Below are 19830 nucleotides of genomic sequence, written 5' to 3'. Positions count from 1 at the left end.
ATGGTTACCAGGTTAAAGAAATCATGGACTGATGATAAACAGAAATAGATTGCACCAGGCTGGTTTGTATTCAAGCTGCTTAAAAGCAAAATGCTCAAGGATAAGAGTGTATGAGTAACAAACATAAAAGCACACTCTCCTTGCTGAACTGGCACAGTCTGCTTTTTCAAATCCTTGTTTTGATACAAAATCACAGGGTTTTTTTTAAGTTGGGTTTTGCTTGTATGTGGTTTGAGAATTGGGTGCCAACTATCTATTTGTAACAAAACTATTTAATTGAAATAGTTAAGACTTTGAATATTGCTAATATTTTCATTTGATTTAGTACTGTAAAAAGTTCAAACATAAACTTTTCACGTTCAAGGAAAGTCATAATCACTTTAAATCTAACTCTTAGAATGACTTAATGAAGTATTTATCTTTTGGGTGCTCTAGCATTTAGAAAGAAGTAGCAGACATGGATGAATTCAAGCAGGAAGGACAGAATTGGGCGTGAAGACAGTTGTACATTTGAACTGATGTTGGTGGGCCCACTTCAGGTGTTTCTAGTATATCTGTTGCCTGGAAGCTCAAAAGTACCTGAGTCCATTTACAAAAGGGAGTGCAGGTGCTAGGAGTTCAAGTCCTGTTGACTTCAATGTAAAGATCAAAAATTTGAATGTTTTCAAAAGTTTACACATGGTTTAGAAACCCAAAATGCAGTGAGTTGTGTTGGGTTTAGGGCACTCCATCACACAAGCTTTTCTCATTGTGTTACTCTCCTTTTATGAGTTACGAACTATGTAGAACTGTATGTCTATATTTAACTTGAACATAAGACCTGTGATGTCTGTATATTATGATGTAGAATAAGATTTTATGGCAACACGCTCTCCCTTAGAGTACGGATGGATTTAGACCTGTTATTTTGCACCAGGGAAGCGTTCCTTGGGATCCTCATTGGGCCAGCGTGACAGCCACTTTAGTTTTAAAGTCTTGAGCATATTAAGACTAAAACTTTGCACGCGGTGTTTCTCCAATCGCTAAGCCTAGCTTACAAATTCGCATTTATGAGATTGTACTCAGTAAGTCTGCTCACCTTCTCTTACAGAATAACCAACCATGACTACAGAATCAGGATCGGACTCTGAGTCCAAGGATAAAGAGCAGGATCAGCAGGAGGGCGCTGCGCAGCAAGGGGCAGCGGAGACCCAGCCGCAGGAGCAGCAGCAGCCGAGCGAAGAGCATCAAAACGCGCTCGAGCAGTTCTCGGCTGTGGCAGCCCACAGCACGCCAGTGAAGAAGGAGCAGGTAAGGGAGCCTGTGCATGTATGCTCACTGCACACAACTAGCTACATGCCTGCTTTTACGGCTCCTGGGAAATAACAAGGCTGGTGTGTTAGGAGTGGAAATGTCTATTCAGATACACACGGAGGGCTGCTTAGTGTGATGCTGTAGATCTTGACTGGTTTGTCTTTAGCATTTAAAAAATGATAGTTCTCGCACAGAATGGTTTGAAATTCATGTCAAGTCTTTCTGCCGCCAGTGCTTAAATATAAGGAAGCATCTTCGATCTTGCATTTGCATTAGGTAGCAAACAGTGCCAATTCTTAAGAAGCTGAAAATGTTTTCAGAGTTCATTTCTTCTTCGACACCTGCCGAAAACTGATTTCATGCTTCCTTGTCTGATGTGTGAGCCATGAAGAATCAGTTGTCCCTTAAGCTTCTCATAGTTCTGAAATGACTGCATTATAATTACTTTAACTACTCATGTAATAGGTTTCAGAAGAGCTATCACATGCTTTTCCATTTGGTTCATTGTTGCACTTACTAAATTTGCAGAAGCTGCTTTTTTTTTTTTCTTGTTAATAATTTCCAGTCAACAGGATTAACAGACATCGTTCTTCATGGGTAAGTGATACACAATTAATGGGATACCTACAAATCACAACACTTAGCTCCGTAAGGTTATGACCCCCCCTGTTCACATGCACCTTTGAAGAGCAGAATGAGTCAGTCTAACTCCTCCTCCACCTTTTGAAAAATTCAGATTGTTTGGAGTCCCGTAATTTTGCCTAGTTGGGAGACAGTGCTGGTGAAGCAAGCAGATGTAAAGCATTACCTAAGATCAGTGTGAGTACTCCTGTAGAAGCTGTTTGGAGCTGGCTGTGGTCTTGGATTTTAAGCTTTTTTCCACAGAGCTACAGCCCAAACTTGCAGTTGGTGCAGAAGAAATGGGGGTGTAAGCAATTTCAGATACAAAGTATTTTTGTGTCTCCCTCATTTAGAGGTACGTTACCTAAATGCTTGGGACAACAAATGTGACAGGGTAGGATTTCTAGTGTTCATCGCTATTGAAGATCAACCATTGGAAGAACTGCTTTTTTTATTGTTAACTGTCAATAACCCTTGATCAGCCTCACTGTGTACCCACCAAAGACCTCTTTGCTCTTGCTCCCACATCCACCGATGATGGGAAAATTATAGTTTCCGAAATAGGTCAGAAATTGCATTTTGGGGAAGAGAGGCAGGGCTGCTTGTCCAAAAGAGAAAGGTGCTGCACAAACTGATCATTAATTTTAAGTGTGATTCTGTCAGGCCTAGGCATAGGTATTACTAATTTTGTTCTTCCAAACATCTTCAGTAAGCTTTCTGCCCAAGTTTCTTTTCATAATAAAAAAACCCAAACCAAAACAAGCCTCAAAATAACCACAAAAAAAACCGTAGGCAACAAATCTGTTTGTTTGTTTGTGTTTATGGGGGTGTGTCTGGAGACCTGAGATGCTCTGTGTGAACCTTTCCTTTCCCAAAGGTCACCTGTGAGCCGGTGTCTGCAGAAGCCTTGATAGAAGAACTGGGTTAGTGAAGGGATATGTGAGACCTTCCCATTGAGATTACCCACCTGAATCCAAATATTGCTGTTGTAAGCTGACTGCCAAATCCAGCTGCAGTGATCTGCCTAGTATATTTTGTAGTGGCTTAAGTGTCTGTATCACAGGAAAGAACCACTTAAACAAAGCACTAAAAGACAGAGCTATTAGCAATCGTATAATTTTAAAAGCCCCAAATAGAAGGAGTAAATTTTCTCTCTTGCTGTCTGTAATCGCGGTGTAGAAGTTGATGATTTTTGCAATCACACATGTGAGAGAACCTTGGGAAGAAAGATTTCAATTGCCAATCGATGACAGTGACTTTTGGTTGTCATTCTGTACGCACACAAGAAGAACATTTTAATGAAGACAAAAAGGCTTCTTCATGTTGAGATTAGCAGCTAGTAGAGAAATTAATCCTTCCTATCAGGTATGATAATGCAATCTTACTATCTTCCTGCATTCCTATCTTGTTGAAAAAGAGCAAGAAGGCATCACATGGGTTGGGCACTAACTTTTCTGAGCAACTGCCATAAGTAGATGGGATTCACACATTGTGCAAGCTTGGTAATATCACTTCACACCCCAGTGAGAAGCTGCGAAGCATCAAAGATCATTACTGCTGAATCCTGTGACTCCAAAGGCTTGTTTTGAGCAGGGGGTCTAGCTTCAGAAGGCTTGAACATACCCCTTCATGTGTTGTAGTAAGGCACAGTAATATAGACAGAGATGAGAGAGCTTATGCTCAGAAAACACAAACCTTGAAGCAGCTTGTGCTGCCCTATAATTTAGTCCACAACACTGAAAATACTGCTAAAATACAGCACAGAAGTGTGTTGGAGAATTTAGGAGAAAATACAGCTATGCTTGCCGAGGTAGAAATAATTCACTGAGTGCATGGGTTTTTCACTGGCCACTTTTTTTTTCTAGATACCAGGATGTCAGATTTCTTTAGGAAGAAGAGGCTTAATACAGTCTGAAAGTACTTCAGTGCCTGAAAATGTCAGCATAGTTTGGGGGATCTTCTCTAATAGTTCTTGGCATGTTTTATTCTTCAGACAAATGAGAGAAAACCCTTTGTATGATTTTAACCTAGACACATTCCCCTGATCTTACTGTAGACAGGAACCTTAAAAACCAAAATAACATCAGTACTGTTTTTTAGAAATAAGCAAATGTCTGCTGTAGTCTTGAGATACTAAGTGTCTTCGTGAAGGAAAATAATCGCCAATCTGTTAGGATTCATAGGAATTGTTTGTGGGCAGAAGATGCTCCTAAAATTTAAATGGCTGCTGAGTGCCCTTGTTGTTGTGGGCTTATCTTTCAAGCAGCTTTCATGTTTTCTTGAAAAAGATTAATTACATGCTTCTGTTTGTTTGGTCTTTTTTTTGTTGGCGTGAAGTGCCAACTCTCACATGAGAAATCCAGTGAGCCACCAGATAAGACAGCATATTTTTTTCCAGCACAGGAATTACTTTTGCACCCACACAAGTGCATGTGCACCTGCCCTTGCAGATTTCTTTAACAAAACATACAGAAATCAGAGAGCCCCTCTGTCCATCAGCAGCAGCACAGCTCTTCACAGAGACATCTTCAGTCTCGTTTTTCGCTAGGCTGGACCACTTGCCAGCTGGCCACGGTCGTGGTAGAGGGGTAGCTGGCCTCAAGCCTTTTTGTGAGCCTGAGGGGACTGTCCCCCTTCGTCACAGCCGCTGTCAGCATTAAATGCTCAGCGAACAGCTAACCCACTGACATACATTGTGCCTTCATCTCTCGCCAGCCTTCAAGGTATGTGAGGACCTTGACATCCAGACATGGAGCTGGTGTCCAAGTGCTGGAAGGAGAAAGTCCTCAGCTTCTGAGCTAGGTGGGGGAAGAGCTGGCTGGTGCTGGGCTGCTCCTGAGGAAGAAGATCCACAGCTCAGGGAATGAGGTGGATTCTGAAATCACCTATTGCTTTTTCATCTTTCTAGCCCCACTTTCTTCTAGTCTCCCCACCCAGGGAAGCCCAGGAGACCATTGCTGTGTCCTCTCTTGCAGGGAAAGGAGAACCGTGGGGTCTTTTTGCAGTTGCCTCTTTGCAGTTTCTTGGGGCTTTGATGGGAGATGGCACTGTTGGTAGTGCAGCCAACTCCAAACTCCTGTTTTCCCCATTCACCCCGAGGCAGAGTGGAAGCATATGGCTTGTTTGTATGAAATCTGTCGGGGAAGGTTCCCTGTGATTGAGTGGTACGCTGTCGTTGCTGGCTATACGATGCAAGGTTGTTCTGGTCTCAAAGCAGATTAAAGCTTTTGGATGGATTTGCTCCATTCTCATGAAGGTTTTTTACATACAGTGAATGGAAACAGACATAGAGGATTAATTTACGATATATTTCCAACAATTGCTTGCTGCTTATTACACTGAAATCATTCAGAGCCAAAACAGTTATTTTTTCTTCCTTGTAGTGAGATAAGAGAATAATGTTATTTTTATTTTATTTAAGCTTTAGCTTAGGTATTACTGCACGCCTGTTGAGGTTTTGTTTGGAGACTGTCAGGGGCATAGCTGATGAGGAGGGTAATGACTGTGGCACAGTGCTGTTGCTAGGAAGAGTGAAGTGCTGTAAGGCTGTTCTGGCTTTCATCTAGCGCCATGGAGAGGACCACGGCTGTGCTGCATTACAGGAACTCTTCAAATAGTCTGACCCTCAGATAAACCCAAGCAAAAGTAACCACAGTTGTTTCTTCTTGCCCCTTTTCCCTACAGTGTATTTGTCTTTCAAATAGCACCTACTTCTCGCCAGAATTACCGGGCATCTGCAGAGAGCAAAATTCAGCCTCTCATCCTGTGTTTATCATTCATTAGCCAGCGGGCTGGACATGAAAGCTGTTTGGCCCCTCACTTCCATCCTGGATTTTTAACCCTTTGCTCAGACACTTGGGGAGCCTTTTGCTGTCCCAGGCATGTCAGCCTCCCCTGTGAATTCACACTGTCACAGAGGGATCCGTGCCCTCATTCAGGGGACTGTTTCCTTACTGACAGCAAAATTAGTGCAACCCTGATGTTCTTTTCCTGTTCTGTGTGACACCATGGAAGCATCATACAATTGAATAGGTACAATACTTAAAAGTAGCATCAAGAAACTGTAGGAATATCTGTTAATCACAGCATTTACCAATTATTCAGCATTTCCAACAGACCAAAAAAATAGGTCCAAGAAGTCCAAGTGGGATTTTCTGCCTAGGGAAACTGCAGAAGCCTGAAATATTTTTATGCATGCTCTCCTTTCAGGGATATTGTGTACATCTTGAAGTGAGGAGGGAGTGCTGGGAGGAATGTGGGAAGCCTTTCCAATAGATAAAGAAGACTCTGTCCTGCATCAGGGGCTTTCTCATTCAAACCCCACCTTAAATGCTCATTTAAATGCTTGGGTGTAGGGTGCATACTCTACTGCATGGCATGATTGGTTAATATCACTTCAAAAAGTCTTTTTCTTTCTCTTTATAGGCTACAGACAAAGAACAGGAGTTTGCTGCAGCGAGTGCAAAACAGTTGGAATACCAGCAGCTAGAAGACGACAAGCTCTCTCAAAGATCATCGTCAAGCAAACTTTCCAAGTCTCCTCTAAAGATCGTCAAGAAGCCGAAAAATATGCAGTGCAAAGTGACACTCCTGGATGGATCGGAATATGCCTGTGAAGTAGAGGTAAATTGCTTTTTGTCTTTGTTTTTCATCTGGTCTGGAGGAAAATAGTTGAAATTAAATCCCTAATTTAAGCAAAAGAATGAGTGTCGTGATATTTCAGCAGCGCCAAGCACAGAGATGCTTCAGTTGTTTTCTCTGGAGGTTAAAGATGTTGCAGAGATTTGAGCTGGGTGAGGGATTGTGAGCAGTCCCTGGAACAGCCAGAGACTTTGGATTAATTTTATGTCAACACAGGCCACAACAGAATGCAGAAAATGAATTATGGGCAGCAAAGCCCATAAAAAATGAAGGGTTTTGATCTCATCGGGCTTTGCTTTTTCTTGGTGCTCTGCTGAGTGGAGACTCATGTTGAGTCACTGTCCAAACAATAATTGTGAGATCAGTAGGGACGTGAGAGATGCTCAGGGGAGGTGGGGGAAATGTCAGGAGCAAATAGCAGCGAGAGTGGGGAGTTTTGTGTGCTTCTCCATGATGTCTCTGAATCATAACTGTGTCTAAACATTACTGGAAGAAAGTTGCTCGTGGTTTTCTGTAAGAAGACTCGCCTTCCCTGCTGGGACTCTGCCAGGAGCCTACTTTGGGGAGTGGTGGTCTTTGCTGCACTCTCACTTAGGAACCAGTCTGTGCCTGCAGGCAGACCCGTGCTAAGAGGAGGCCTTGCCTTCAACTCCAGAAGGTCACAGAGAAGCAGAAAGTGAGAAAATTCAGCATCTCTGAGTGGACCCCTTGCTCCGTTCAGCTGTCATTACTGAGGTGGTATTTGGACGGTGGAGCAGCCTGTCCTGAACCTTGTTGAGGCCATGCTTAGGAGGCCGTGCACATGAGGCACGGCTGAGCCCTGGCCGAGTGGCCGGCAGGAGGGGAAGGGGCCGTTGGAGTGTTCGGCAAAGCCAGCCCTCCTTTGGGCAACTGTGGGGTGCCGCCGAGAAGAAAAAACACCTGGGGAGAATGGCAGAATATAAAGGTAGAGGTGGAATACTCTGTAGGCTTGAAAGGGGAACATGCAGGAACACGAAGAAGGAGAGAGGGCGGAGGAAGGGAGTACCTGACTGGGAGCCAAGTCCCGATGCCTTTACAATCAGATCGCACTCCGCGCTTGCGTCCTCCAGCCGCTCTCCTTTTAAGTGCTTTGGAGAGTGGCAGGGAAGAACTTTATGGTTTTTACTGATCTGCCACTTCAGAGTTTGGGCCAAATTTTGCTGTGCTAGGTGTTACCTGCAAACAGGAGCTGCGATTTTACAGCACTTCCAGCAACTTAGCGCTTATGCTGTTGAGTATCTTCAGATTTCACTGGCCGAGTCCTTTGTTGTTTCCTTCAGTCTGGTGACAGCTATCTGGCCACATACTTTGTGACTATAAAATTGTAATTTCTTGACCTGCAGTCTGAGTTTTGTCTGTCAAGGATAGCGTGCAAACTGTTAAGCTGGAAGAATGACTAATACTAGCTTTGATGGAAAGAGTCAAACTCATTTCAGCCTTTGCCACTTGGTTGTAAAATGTGAGTCACTTTTTGGAATACAATCAAGCAAATTTTACCAAATAGGATTTCTATGGAAATCTTGTCTAGCAGGCTGAGCTTTATGAGAATATGAGATGGAGCAGAAAGGGAGATTTCTTAGGCCTCCATTTATGCAAAAAGATTATGTGAATAATACTTTACTTTAGGAAGTTTCACTTTTTCACGAAACTTGGACTCTGCTGGAGTTGAAGTGTCAAAATGCTAGTGTATAGAAGCCATCATGTTTTACTGCCTGTCAGGTTTCTCTGCTTTGCAAGTTTTGAACAGCTCTGTAATAATGTCCAGTATAAATTTTGTATGCATTTTTTTCTACTTACACTGCTGAAATATTTTGAAATTGTATTGACTGTCATCAATAATCACTTTATATGCTTCTAAGATGATCAGACTCCCTAGGCAGAATATAATATTGATGAGAATAGAGTTTGTAGAAGGATGAATCCCCCAATGACAAAGCTGTAAGGCTATGGTGATGAGAAGACCACTGGGTGTTGTTGAAACAGAAGTTGGTTAGGAGGCACAAATATTTCAGGGAACAATTGCAGCTGGAGTGATACATGCATTTACATACCTTAAATGGAAGATCCAGACTTTCCATCCTTCTTAGGTGGTATTGTCAATATATTGTGCATATTGAGGATGCAACTGCAGGTACCTGTCTGGCACAGCCCACTCCAGCCAGTGGGAATGTTTGATAGGGGAGTCCACTTCCCGTGTCTGTAAAGTTCAGCCGCAGCAAAAGGGTGCTGTGTCCAGCCAAAAGAAATGATGTGACTTTCACTGTGCTTTTTCTCCCATGAAAACAAAGTATATACAGAGGGAGTTATTAGGGCAGGGAGTCTGAGGGTCTGTCTCAGAAGACACTTCAGAAACTGTGTAGGAGGCTGAAGGTTAAGTTCTCCTACAGTAATTTTGGGTAATAAAGTACTGTGGCTATTTCACAGCAGCTCAGTGCTACAACCTGAGAAATAATCTGTCACATTGCAGAAAAATGCTATAATGTTTTAAGTATCACCTGCAAGTGAACTTGCTGAATCCCTTGAAACTGGGGAAAAATGTACATATATATACATATATATAAACAAATAAAAATATATTGGAAGACCTAACAATATTGTGGAGGTCAGTAAATAAAAAATATTCCAAGATTAATTCCTTAAAAGAAAGGGGAGAGGGGTGGACAACACATGGCAATGAAATACTTAATATTTCCACTCCTTGTGTTTAACCCACTTAACTGAATATTTCAGTGTGGACAGTGGCCCAGGGTAGGGATGTGACAATTGGTGATGAGTCAGAAATGTTATCCCATTGTCAGCCTCTGTCTTCCAGCTCTGTCTGTGTGTCATGGCTCTACCCACTGAAGGCTACTAAGCCGTATAATCTAGAAGGACCAGAAACTCAGAAACCTAATTTTGAGCTAGAATAACAGCTCTGTCAGTGACTCTTGATTTGGACGTGGGCTAGTTATTCACCCCTTCAGAACTGTGTTCCCTAGTCTGGGAATTGGGGATTGTTATCAAATCCATCAGTTACTCTGTAGAGTGCTTTGCAAATGAGAAATGCTTTTATATATGTTAAATATTAATAGCATTTAAAGGAGCTTATTGCTCTCAAGTAGAGCACAACCTAAAGGTTATCAATTATGTGTTCATCCAGTTAATAACCTGACAGCCGAAATAGCACGTACTCACAGATTGAGATGCTTCTGAGGCAGGTTTGGTTACTCCATTATCCTCTTGATGTCCTTTGTTTCAGAAGCCCCTCTTTCTTATTCCATATTTAATGCTGAGCCTCTTCACTCCCTTCTGCTGTATTTTTCAGTCTCTCTCACGTTCAGTACTTTGCATTTGTGACGCCAGGAGTTTTTCATACTGTATGAGATGTAGCTACAAGGGAAAATGTCATGGAGCTAACTTCAAAGCTGATGTTAACAGTGGCTCATCTAATGTGGTGTCCTTTCAGTGAAAGGATCTTAAGCAAATGCCAGGTAAAAGCTTTCTCTTGAGCCCTTACAGTGTTACTGCCTGTGTGCTGTATGTGTCCTGACCCAGAAAGTCTGTCATGCAGTAAGATGTTAAGAAGCCAAAACCAGGTTAAGTAGGTAACCCAACCTGTTCATTCGTCCTCCTCCAAAACCATAAAGCAGAAGTGATACCATCTGTACAGCCACTCTCACCTGGAAGCATACAGGCAGTAGCGGTGGGCTTCCTTAAGCAGGGTGTTTCCTTTCAGAGGTGGGATGGCCACCTAATGGTGCTTTGCCTGTCCCAGGGACAGCCGTTGGCTTTTGGAGCAGAAGTGTTTGCTATACACTGAGATTGTCCCTGGTACTCTGTCAGAGAAAAACACTAAGCTAAGCAGTTCTCCCGTGTCATGAAGAAGCTGGAGGTTTCTAATGGGCGCGCAGTCACAGGAGTCGGTGAAGTCCGCTCAGTGGAATGGTGAGTGGTGGTTTCTACCCAGATGTCCACCCCCGCTGGAAGTGGTGGTTCTTGGGCTCTTCATTGCCTTCTCCCAGCCAGCATCAGCATCAGAGATACTTTTTGTCAAAAGCGGCCAAATCCGCAGATGGGGCCAAACCTGCACTGCAGAAAGGGTACTGAAGACTTCTCTGTTAAGCAGGCTATACTCTGCATTTGTTGGTTTGAAGAACCAAAGATAAAGGAAGATCCAAGACTGCAAATTAATTTCAGATAACCTTAAAAAAGATAATGAATGCACTAATTCAGGTTTTTCCTGAGATACAAGAAAACAAACAGAAAGAACATTTCTGGGTTCCTTCCACTTTAAGTAAGGATTTTCAAGTGCTATAGTACAATTGCGCTATTTGTAGGATTTATTTCCCTCTCTCTGCCCCCTCTCAATTTTCTGTTATCTAGACTACTGCATTTTAATTAAAAGATGCAAGTGGAACCAGCTGTCATCTTCTACCTTACATGTAGCCTAATTTGAAGTGTCTTCCTAAAACAGGTTGGAATTTGCCTTCATTTCTGTTCTAAATGTATACATGTTATTAATCGCAAAGTGAGATCAGAAAGCTCTAACATAACCAGTCTAAATAAATGGTAAAATAATTACATTTCATTTTCAAAGACTCAGCTGTCTGAGCCCATTGGTAATTTATACACTTTCTTCATTCCTGTACCCGCTAATACTTTCTTATCGTGCAGGACACCAGTAAATGAAAACAAATGTTTCCCCGGCAGCCTGTCTGTGGCATCGCTGCGGCACTGCATCCTAGAGTGTGCTGCCGTGGGAGTCAGATAGGCTGCAGAGCACAAGGGAAGCCAACACCTCAGAAAGCATTACTGGTATCCCCTCTTCTTAGTGGGTGGGGGTCAGCTGGGGAGGAGGGGACTGGTGAAAATACAATGTTTGGGGTTGGTGGGTTTTTTCCTCCAGTTTTCTCAGTGGTGCTGCTGCTGGAACCTGGGTAGTAGCTGGGTGTCTGGTGCTGTAGCTACCGCTATGCCTTTGTGATGAACCTCGGGCAGCGGCCTCCCTGATGGAGACACCGTTTTCTTAATGGGTTTCCCTGCATCCTTGGGTGACTTCAGAGTAGCACACTTGAGTTGGAATGGTGGAAGTTTTATTTCCGTACATTTGAAACCAGGGTTTATAACATGGGCAGAGGGAGGTTGGAGTGAACAGGTGGTCCCTTTGCCCTACACAAGCCTGTGCTGAAACTCCTTTTTGGACACAAAATGGGCATGAAATAAATGCATTCTCAAGTAGGTTGGAATATGGCATTTCACATGTTTTTTTTCCTCTTAAAAAGTTAGAGTACACAGACACTTCCTTAAAAAATAAATTGTTAAATTTGATTGTAGGACAGGCTTGAAGAATAGAGAACAAGCAGACTTATTTCTGCCTTGCCAGCACTGCCAGAAATTAAGGAGAGCAGTGGCTGACTTCAATGCTGCATGTCTTCCTTTTCCTGGCTTGCAAGGCTACCTGTAGAGGAAAAACCCTTCTGCATTTCTGTAGGGCCGTGGGGGAATGCCTGGCCCCCATGTCCCCCTCCCCATGCAGCGTCCGAGCTAACCCTTCCCCAGGAGCTCTTCCAGCATGGACCTGTGCACCACTTCCACACAAGGAGGGTAATAACATTGAATTTCTCATGCGTTCTGAGGTAGGCTTCAAGGTCAGGAAGGAAACTTCTGTAATAAGATGCACTCTGCTTTCTGAAGGATATAGTTTCAGTTACCCCCTGCACATTTTAATTGTTTAACAAATTTCACAGTCCCTTGCAAATGGCTTTACATGTGGAACCGATTACTGAATGCAAGAAGGAATTTTTTTAAGTCTTCTCCTTTTGACCTACTCCTTGCTAACATTTCAGTTAATTTAATACAAAGAGCTTTGTTTTAGGTTTCTGTTCCTTCCCTGGGACATGTTTCAGTAAATGTGACTGGCTTGAGATGCATCATTGTTGTTATGCAGAATGTTTTCTGTCCCCAAACCCACTAATTAGGGCTGACTTAGATTAGCCAGGGGATTTAGTTAAGATCTATGTTACCTGACACATGTCAGTAGGGGTCCGAGTACTGCCTGAGTATGTTCCAGCTGAATAGAGTTAATATACAACTCTTCTGGCTCACTTTATCCAAGTACTGTAGGCAGCTTTTTATGAGTTAAAATACTTGTCAGGAAGCATGACAGTATGGAAATCAATACTGATACTGTCCAGCTCCTGCTAATCAGCTGTGAGCCTCAGCGGAACAAGGTTTTTTGCTTCAGTTTGGTAATTGAAACAGAAATAAAAGTGTTTGGGCTCCCCTTTTAGTAGTGGTGGTGGTGGTTGTTTTCATTATTAATACTATTATTATTAATAGTAGTATTATTATTACTATTATTATTATTTTACTGAAGCTAAAGAAATCTAAATCAAAAAAAGTCACTTCAGATTGAGCAAAGCCTATTGGAAACCCTACAAGGAGCAGGGAGGATGCCAGGTGGCAGTTGTGGGGCTGGGGCATTTCCTCCTCACCAGGAGAGGCTCAGCTCCCCTGCAGGTCCTCGCAGCTGAGAACATGTGGCCTGTGCGGTATTCAGGGAAAAGGGTCTCTTACAGCCTTAGTAAGAAAACCCAACTGAGCAATTAGATGGGGTCTCTTGTAGTTCATCCAGTTAATATGCAAGTATTTTACAGATACTGAAGGAGGACCAAGAATTGAAACCAAGTCACTCTTCCAGATGTCATACAGAGTAAACAACAGGTTGGACATTAAATTCTACCTTTTGGTACAGCAGAGGACATGGTCACAATCAAAATAAATGCCAAAAGTTTAAAATAATAACAGGACTAGATGCAGAAAATGGATATGGCAAGGACACACACAATTTTTTTTTGTTATCTCTTGCCTTTCGTTAATAGATCCTGAAAACTATTTGGGCAGTGAAATGATGGGTTTAGCAGACAAAAGTCTTAATTTTGATACTCTGGAGGCACCAGCCATTTTTCATAATGATGAAAATTATTGAGAGGGGTTGACCTACATTGACAAACAGTTCCAGCTGCCCTGAAACCAAGTTTTCTAGGGAATAAATGATCAGCTGAAAACTTCCTAGTGAAATGTTGCCTCCAGTTCCCTCCCCTTGGTGCACCAGTTGAACATGAGCCAGACCACAGGAGCCTGTTCTCCATCTGTCGAAGTTTTAAGAAAACTTTTTGGTCATGCACAAAGCCAGGTACTGCAAGGCTTTTTGCTGTTTAACCTCTTTGCAAGAGCCCAGGAGAGGATGATCTTTCACTGACTTTTTGTGCAGACAGGTGGAGGTCTGCTGGGTCCAGGAGTCCTATCCTTGTCATCATCCTTGCTGATGGCCTCACCAGGGTGAAACTGTGTCAGCCCTTCCACGTTTGTCATCTCCAGGCTCATTGCCCGGGGGTGGTCCTCACCCTAGAGAGCCTGCTGCTTCTTACTGGGGTGCCTGGTTCAGCCAGCACCCAACCTTTGCATGCATTTTGAAGCACTACTGGAATATAAATCACAAACAGTGGATGAATGGCTTTGCTTGCCCTTTTCCCTTCTCCAAATGGATGCTCAGATTTTAAAGCTTCCTCCTATTTCTGGACAAGGTGTCTATTCCACCCTCTACTCAATGCCCATCCTTCCAGAGAAGTTGCTGATTTCCATGGCACTGCCCAGTCATGCTTCTACCAAGCCTCCCTGCATTTTGTCATGTTCCTGCCCTGTTTCTGTGTTACTCAAGTGCCTGTTACATGCTCCAGCTCCCAACTGAGCCATCTGAATTCATCTCCAACTCTGTTTCTCGTTGCTCCCATTTTACAGGCACTGTCCTCATAACACTTAGAGTTGCTGTTTCCAGACCAAAACTAAGTAAATGTTCACTTTATTATCGTCCCTTAAAAATATTAGCTGTCATATAAAATCCTAACCCCTCATATGTTTGTGGGGTTTTTTTCCAGCTGAGGCCCATGCAATGTTTGCTGGCCTGCTTTTATATTTTCTTATCCCTGTGTTGATACAGCGAACAAAATATCAGAGATGGGACTGGGTGGTGAGGAAATACCTGCTTGCAAAGCAAAGCTTTGACAGGCAGCGAGGTCTGTGATGGTTTATCTTGCTCTGGCAGAAATGGTTTTGATCTTAAGTGGATGTAGCTTGGATGTAGCTTTAGAACAGACTACATTATTTTTCTTGACAACCCCAGCACTGATGGTGTGATACTGTCTAAGGTACCCCAAATCCTAAAGCCCGATCATTGTGCTGTCTCTCCTGCCTCAAGAGCATCTTTCTGTGCTACAGTTTCTGTGTGGCTGGTTTATTTTTTTCACTCCAGCCCAGCAATGTAGGTCAGGAAGAGCTCCGTGGCTTTTAAATTCATATGGCAAGATTAGTCTGTAAATCGGACTATGTTGACAGTAGAGCTTTTTTCAGCTGAAAATAAACAAAATGTTTATGGTTGATTTTTTCTGATATGTGCCAGTAACTATTTATGTTACAGGCAGTGGTTAGTTTCCCTTACTGTGCCGGTGCTAGGCTTGTGCATAGGTTGCAGTTACACAGAAGAGATGAGTGTTTGTGGAGCTCATCCGAGTATTGGTAGAGTAAGGAAAATACTTGCATTTATAACCCCCACTGGAAAGCTTCAACTGCTGTATTGAATCCCCAGGGACCCGCCTGAGTTGCCGCAGTGTCTTGCAGGAGGTGGTAGAGCAATCAGGAGGCATTAAGCCAACCGATAACTGCACGTCTAGTTAAAATCCAAGCCCAAACAATCTGCCTTCTCAAGAAAGCTGAGCAAAGGGCGTGCTTACTCTGTTGAAAAGCCTCCAAAATCATGGAATACGTTTTTACTGTTTTATGTCAGGATTTAGCAAATCTGTGAGACTAATCAATGTGCTGAGAATTGAACTACTGTTTGGGAAATAGTATCCACTGTTTTTTTGCTTTATCAGAGAGTTGTGCTTGTAAGCAGATCTCAATTTTTACTGTATGAGTTCTGCTGATGCACTTGGGATGTCCAAGTTTTTGATAATCATCACATTTGACAGCTATTTCTGTGTCTGTTGTGCACATGCAGCCGTGGCTGTTGTGCTTCCACGTATAAAGACACACTCCAGAGTATTTGTGATTTCTCAGCTGTCCCCTTTTGCTGCTTTGCATTGCCGTGAACAAAGTGCCCACTTTTTTCCTTAGCATGCCAGCTGTGTAGCACACACATCTGTATGCTCAGGGCTCATATGATGCCAGTGCTGGTGTGATCTCTGCTGCTGATGTAGAAGGCAAAAACCCTAACTTGGTTTGATGCCAAGAATCGGGACTAGGTCACCAATCTTCTTACTGGGATTTAGCAGTTCCCTGGGTTTTTTTAGATTAGTGCTGGCTTTTTAGGATTGCGAGCTCAAACAGCATTAAAGAAGGTTGCCCCCGATAAAAACTATGTCATGTTATACAATGTCATTGTCACTTGCTGCAGGTCTGCAACTGTAGCATAAATTGTTATGTATTTATCTAAATGTTTGTATTAAATATCTAGGTGTCAGAAAAGGTTATTTTCAGGAATGATAATACATTTGTATGCCCTGTACTACGATAAATGTCAATAAGCTGTTAAATTAATTGTACTGGGGGGGGGGGGGGGAGGGCAGGGATACAAAGAAAATGATCAGCCATCACCATATGTCAAAATACCTTCTAGTCCACTGTAAGTTTTCTTATGTGGCGTTCATTTATATGTGCAGAGCAGTATGGGATAGAGTTCTAAATTAAAAAGCAGAGATAGGTGAAGTACTATTGCAGTTTTTATTTCAAACTATTAGAATATATTAGTCATCTATTGGGATGTATATGCAGGTTCACACATTAAAAAGTTAATAAACAAATAGAACATGTGGAGACCTTGTGTGGGCATGTAGCTTTCAGGAAAAGCATTTCCTTGTATGAAATACTTTATTTTTCAATGTGAATATATTTTTAACACAGCTTTTATTCAACTAAATCTTTCTGAAATTACCTAGTTCTTAGTTCTTCCTGCATTTGGCTAAATTGTTTATTCAGCAGATTGTATTTGGAATTCTGACCTGTGACATTTCTAAAGGCTGTTTACCACTGAAGTATGTAAAAGATTAAATGGTACTTCCTTTTGAGAACTGAAAAATGAATGCGCTTTGCTTTGAACTTGTCCTTTTTCATTGCCTGTATTTATTAATGTTTTTATTCTACCTGAAACGCTGGCAGAAAGGTCTTGTTGAGTATCTCCTACACGTGCTGGCAAACTGCTTACAAACGGGATGAGGCTATTATGTCCATGCACGGAATAGTTATGTTCTCATACTCTGTGTACGCCAAACCCAAGATTTCTCCCTAAGACATGTAAAATAGTTGGAGTAAAAAGACCAAATGGGTTAATTTCTTTTATCTTGAACTTTTCTATGTCAGTGTGGGGGAGCAGAGTAGAGTATTTGTTTGCTTTGTCAGTCTGTATATCTTAGTACTGTCTTTGGTGTACAAACCTTGGTGTACAGCGATGTAACAGTAACTTCAGCAAAGTTCTTGGTCTGTAGCAGATGTGACTTCTTTAAAAATGTTTTGTAAAATGCCTAGAACGTTGCTGTCAATACACTGAACTTTCAGATGATATTTCTGGAACTGCCGGTGCCATTTTCAGCAAGCACAGCAGGGGGACGTAGGGGCCTAAATTCTAGTGGTTAAGTCATGTTATGCTTTTAAAAGCATAAAATTCATCCTGCAAGTTATATGTGTCATCTGTAAGATGTACTTCAGTAAACCGGGGGAAAACTTGCTGATTTTCTGCCAATCAACACTCCAGGAAAGATTGTCCATCCTATTCTTCTTCCTGAATGGTCCCCACTAGATTCCTTCTGGGGACTTCAATTAAGGAATGACAGATTTGTGATTTGTGACAGAAGAAATTCAGTTTCTTTTCTCTTATGTCACTTTTCTCCCTCATCTTTTTTTCCTTGTGGGGAGAAACTGTGGAGAAGTGTAAACAGTACAAGAGCAAATCCCTTGAAAATGCAAATTAAAAATGTATAGAAGTGAAATGAAGTTGAACTTATTTGGAATGAATTCTCCCATTTATCTTTCTTGGAAAAAATAAACCTGCTAATTTCTTTTCACCTTTTAATCAAGGTTTGTTCAAAAAACACATTCTGCCTCTTTGGAAATTTTCTAGCCTGAAGTGCAGTTGATTAGCTTCTAGAATTTCTCAGTTCAGCCCTTTGTATCTTGACCAGCTCAAACTCTTTCATAAAGAACATGGAAAATGTCATAGTATGTAGATTTTTATTTCTTTCACTGATAAGAATGCGCTGTTTACCAGAATGGCTGCGTGAATTTAGGACTTCTGACTGACTCCACAGAAGGAAAAGTGCTGTGGTGTGGTCAGCAGCTCCTCTGCATTTGGGACCACACTGAATATTCACTTATAAACTTGTATGTACGTATTTGCCTATGCATATTAAATTATGGCATATATGTGATGTTCAGATCCCTCCCCAAGAAATGGGGTTCTCAATACAAAAGAGATCTTGGAAGATTGCATGCACTTGAACACTTTAGCTTGCAAGTGATGACTATTTCTGCAAGTAATGTTTTGGGTTTGTTTGGGTTTTTTTCCTGGGATTGGGCATATGTTTGTGTAAATTGGATAATTCATGAGGAAAGAATGAGAAAGTGTGTTGTCAGAAGGCTGGAATTCAGCAACTTGGATACTCAGCTGGGGGAATTTGTGGCAAGAGTGCTCACTGCAGCGAGTACAAAGTATTCCTGACAACCAGTTAATTATTTACATTTGTTTGTGTTGCAAGAATGACAGCAGAAGTTGCAACGTGCAGAGGGAGAAACTTCCCCTTGTGATTGCTAGTTATTTGTTGTCATATGCATCTTAACTTTTATGGGTGTTTTCCTCATGTTTGCACAGAGGAGACCACCATGTGGCCCGTGCAGTGCGGAAACCAGTGTTGACCAGAGTAATGTGCAAAATGCAGTTTAAATCAAAACAATAAAATGAAATAGTATCAATGGTCTGGACACAATTGCAATCTTTTTAATCATGCATGTTGCAAATAAATTAAAAAAAATAGCTAGTATTTGCCCACCAGAAAGAATAGGGGTAAAGGAAGAGGTTAGTACAGCCACATGCCAAAATACATTACAGCATGCAAGGCTAGAGCCAGCCCACGCATTTATACAGTGCATTGTTAAGATCCATTGGAAAGTGCGAATGCTAATTAGGAATGTGAACCAGATAACCTCAACATCAGTTAAAGTCCAATTATTCCTACCAGGATTTCATGATACTAATCTGTTTGTCCTTCCAGTGATCGTGCCCAACTAGAGTTATTACAGTAATTGTGCAGAGTTTACGCCAGGCTAGTGCTAGTGTGTCATTGCTCACTGGCAGCTTGACAGCTTTCCCAAGGAAAGCAGCAATGTGTTTGCATATGAATTCACACAGAAAGATACATGCAAACTCTTTCCATTTAAAATCCAGGTCTACAGCTGTGATACTTGTTCATCTTGAAGTGCTCCTTGACTGAACAGAAAGGGAGGTGAAATTTCAATTTGTTGTGGTGCACTGACCTTGCAGTTGCTGTGCAGTGAAGATGATGGTTATTGGTGGCAGAAATGAATTCTGATATAACTGTTTGGTTGTGGGACTCCTTCTGTCTTTGGCTTTTCTCTTGCCTGTAAAATTTGGTCTGAATGTGATCTCTTGTAATTGCTTTCAGACAGGAGGGGCATGCCTGCATGGTGCAGACAGCCCTTGCTCAGCGTTTTGCATCCACATGAGACTGCAGCATCAGATGCAAAAATAGAACTGCTCCAAAATGCGTCACTTTGGAGGTTGCAATAGCTTTCATTTCTAGGAAGCTGAGAGGGCTGTTTTCTGCTTTTCATCTCCTCATCCTAGTTCCCTGTCAGTAAGAGGAAGGTAATCTGCTCATGACTAAAAATAGAGTACGAGAGTAGACAAACACTCTACACTTTAGTTGGGTACACGATGATTAACCCCTCAGCACCTGTGAAGGGGCACAGGGAGCACAGTGTCATGGCTGGGCTGGTTCAAAGGGACTGGGGAAGCCCCTGATAGGAGCAGGGTGATGGCCAGCGCTGGGTCACACCAGTGGTGGCATTGCCTGGCCGATGCCTTGAAACCCTCTGAGAACAAGGGCTCCTCAGCCTTGAGGAGATACCAATCCTGCTGCAGCATTGCCCCTCCACAGGGAGAAACCTGTCAGACAGAGAGTTGGATTTGGTCTGGAAGAAGCCCAAGTG

At 42.3% G+C, this 19830-nt stretch overlaps 1 protein-coding gene across 30 annotated transcripts in view; it reads left to right on the top strand.

Moving 5' to 3' along the window:
* Nucleotides 1-19830, top strand: part of EPB41L3 (erythrocyte membrane protein band 4.1 like 3) — a 143281-nt gene that overhangs the window by 75536 nt on the left and 47915 nt on the right. For 29 of the 30 annotated variants that reach the window (XM_055705035.1, XM_027805020.2, XM_027805018.2 and 26 more), the window contains exons 2-3: nt 1091-1290; nt 6340-6537. In XM_055705035.1, coding sequence (XP_055561010.1) covers nt 1102-1290; nt 6340-6537 — 387 coding nt within the window. In that variant the 5' untranslated portion in view covers nt 1091-1101. The remainder of the gene's footprint in view (nt 1-1090; nt 1291-6339; nt 6538-19830) is intronic. The other variant, XM_055705039.1, reaches the window with a different exon arrangement.

This window comes from Falco cherrug, chromosome 3, assembly GCF_023634085.1.
Source record: "Falco cherrug isolate bFalChe1 chromosome 3, bFalChe1.pri, whole genome shotgun sequence".
NCBI classification, from domain to species: Eukaryota; Metazoa; Chordata; class Aves; order Falconiformes; family Falconidae; genus Falco; species Falco cherrug.
The sequence above is the reverse complement of the archived record's forward strand: the minus strand, read 5'-3'. Positions and strand labels throughout refer to the sequence as shown.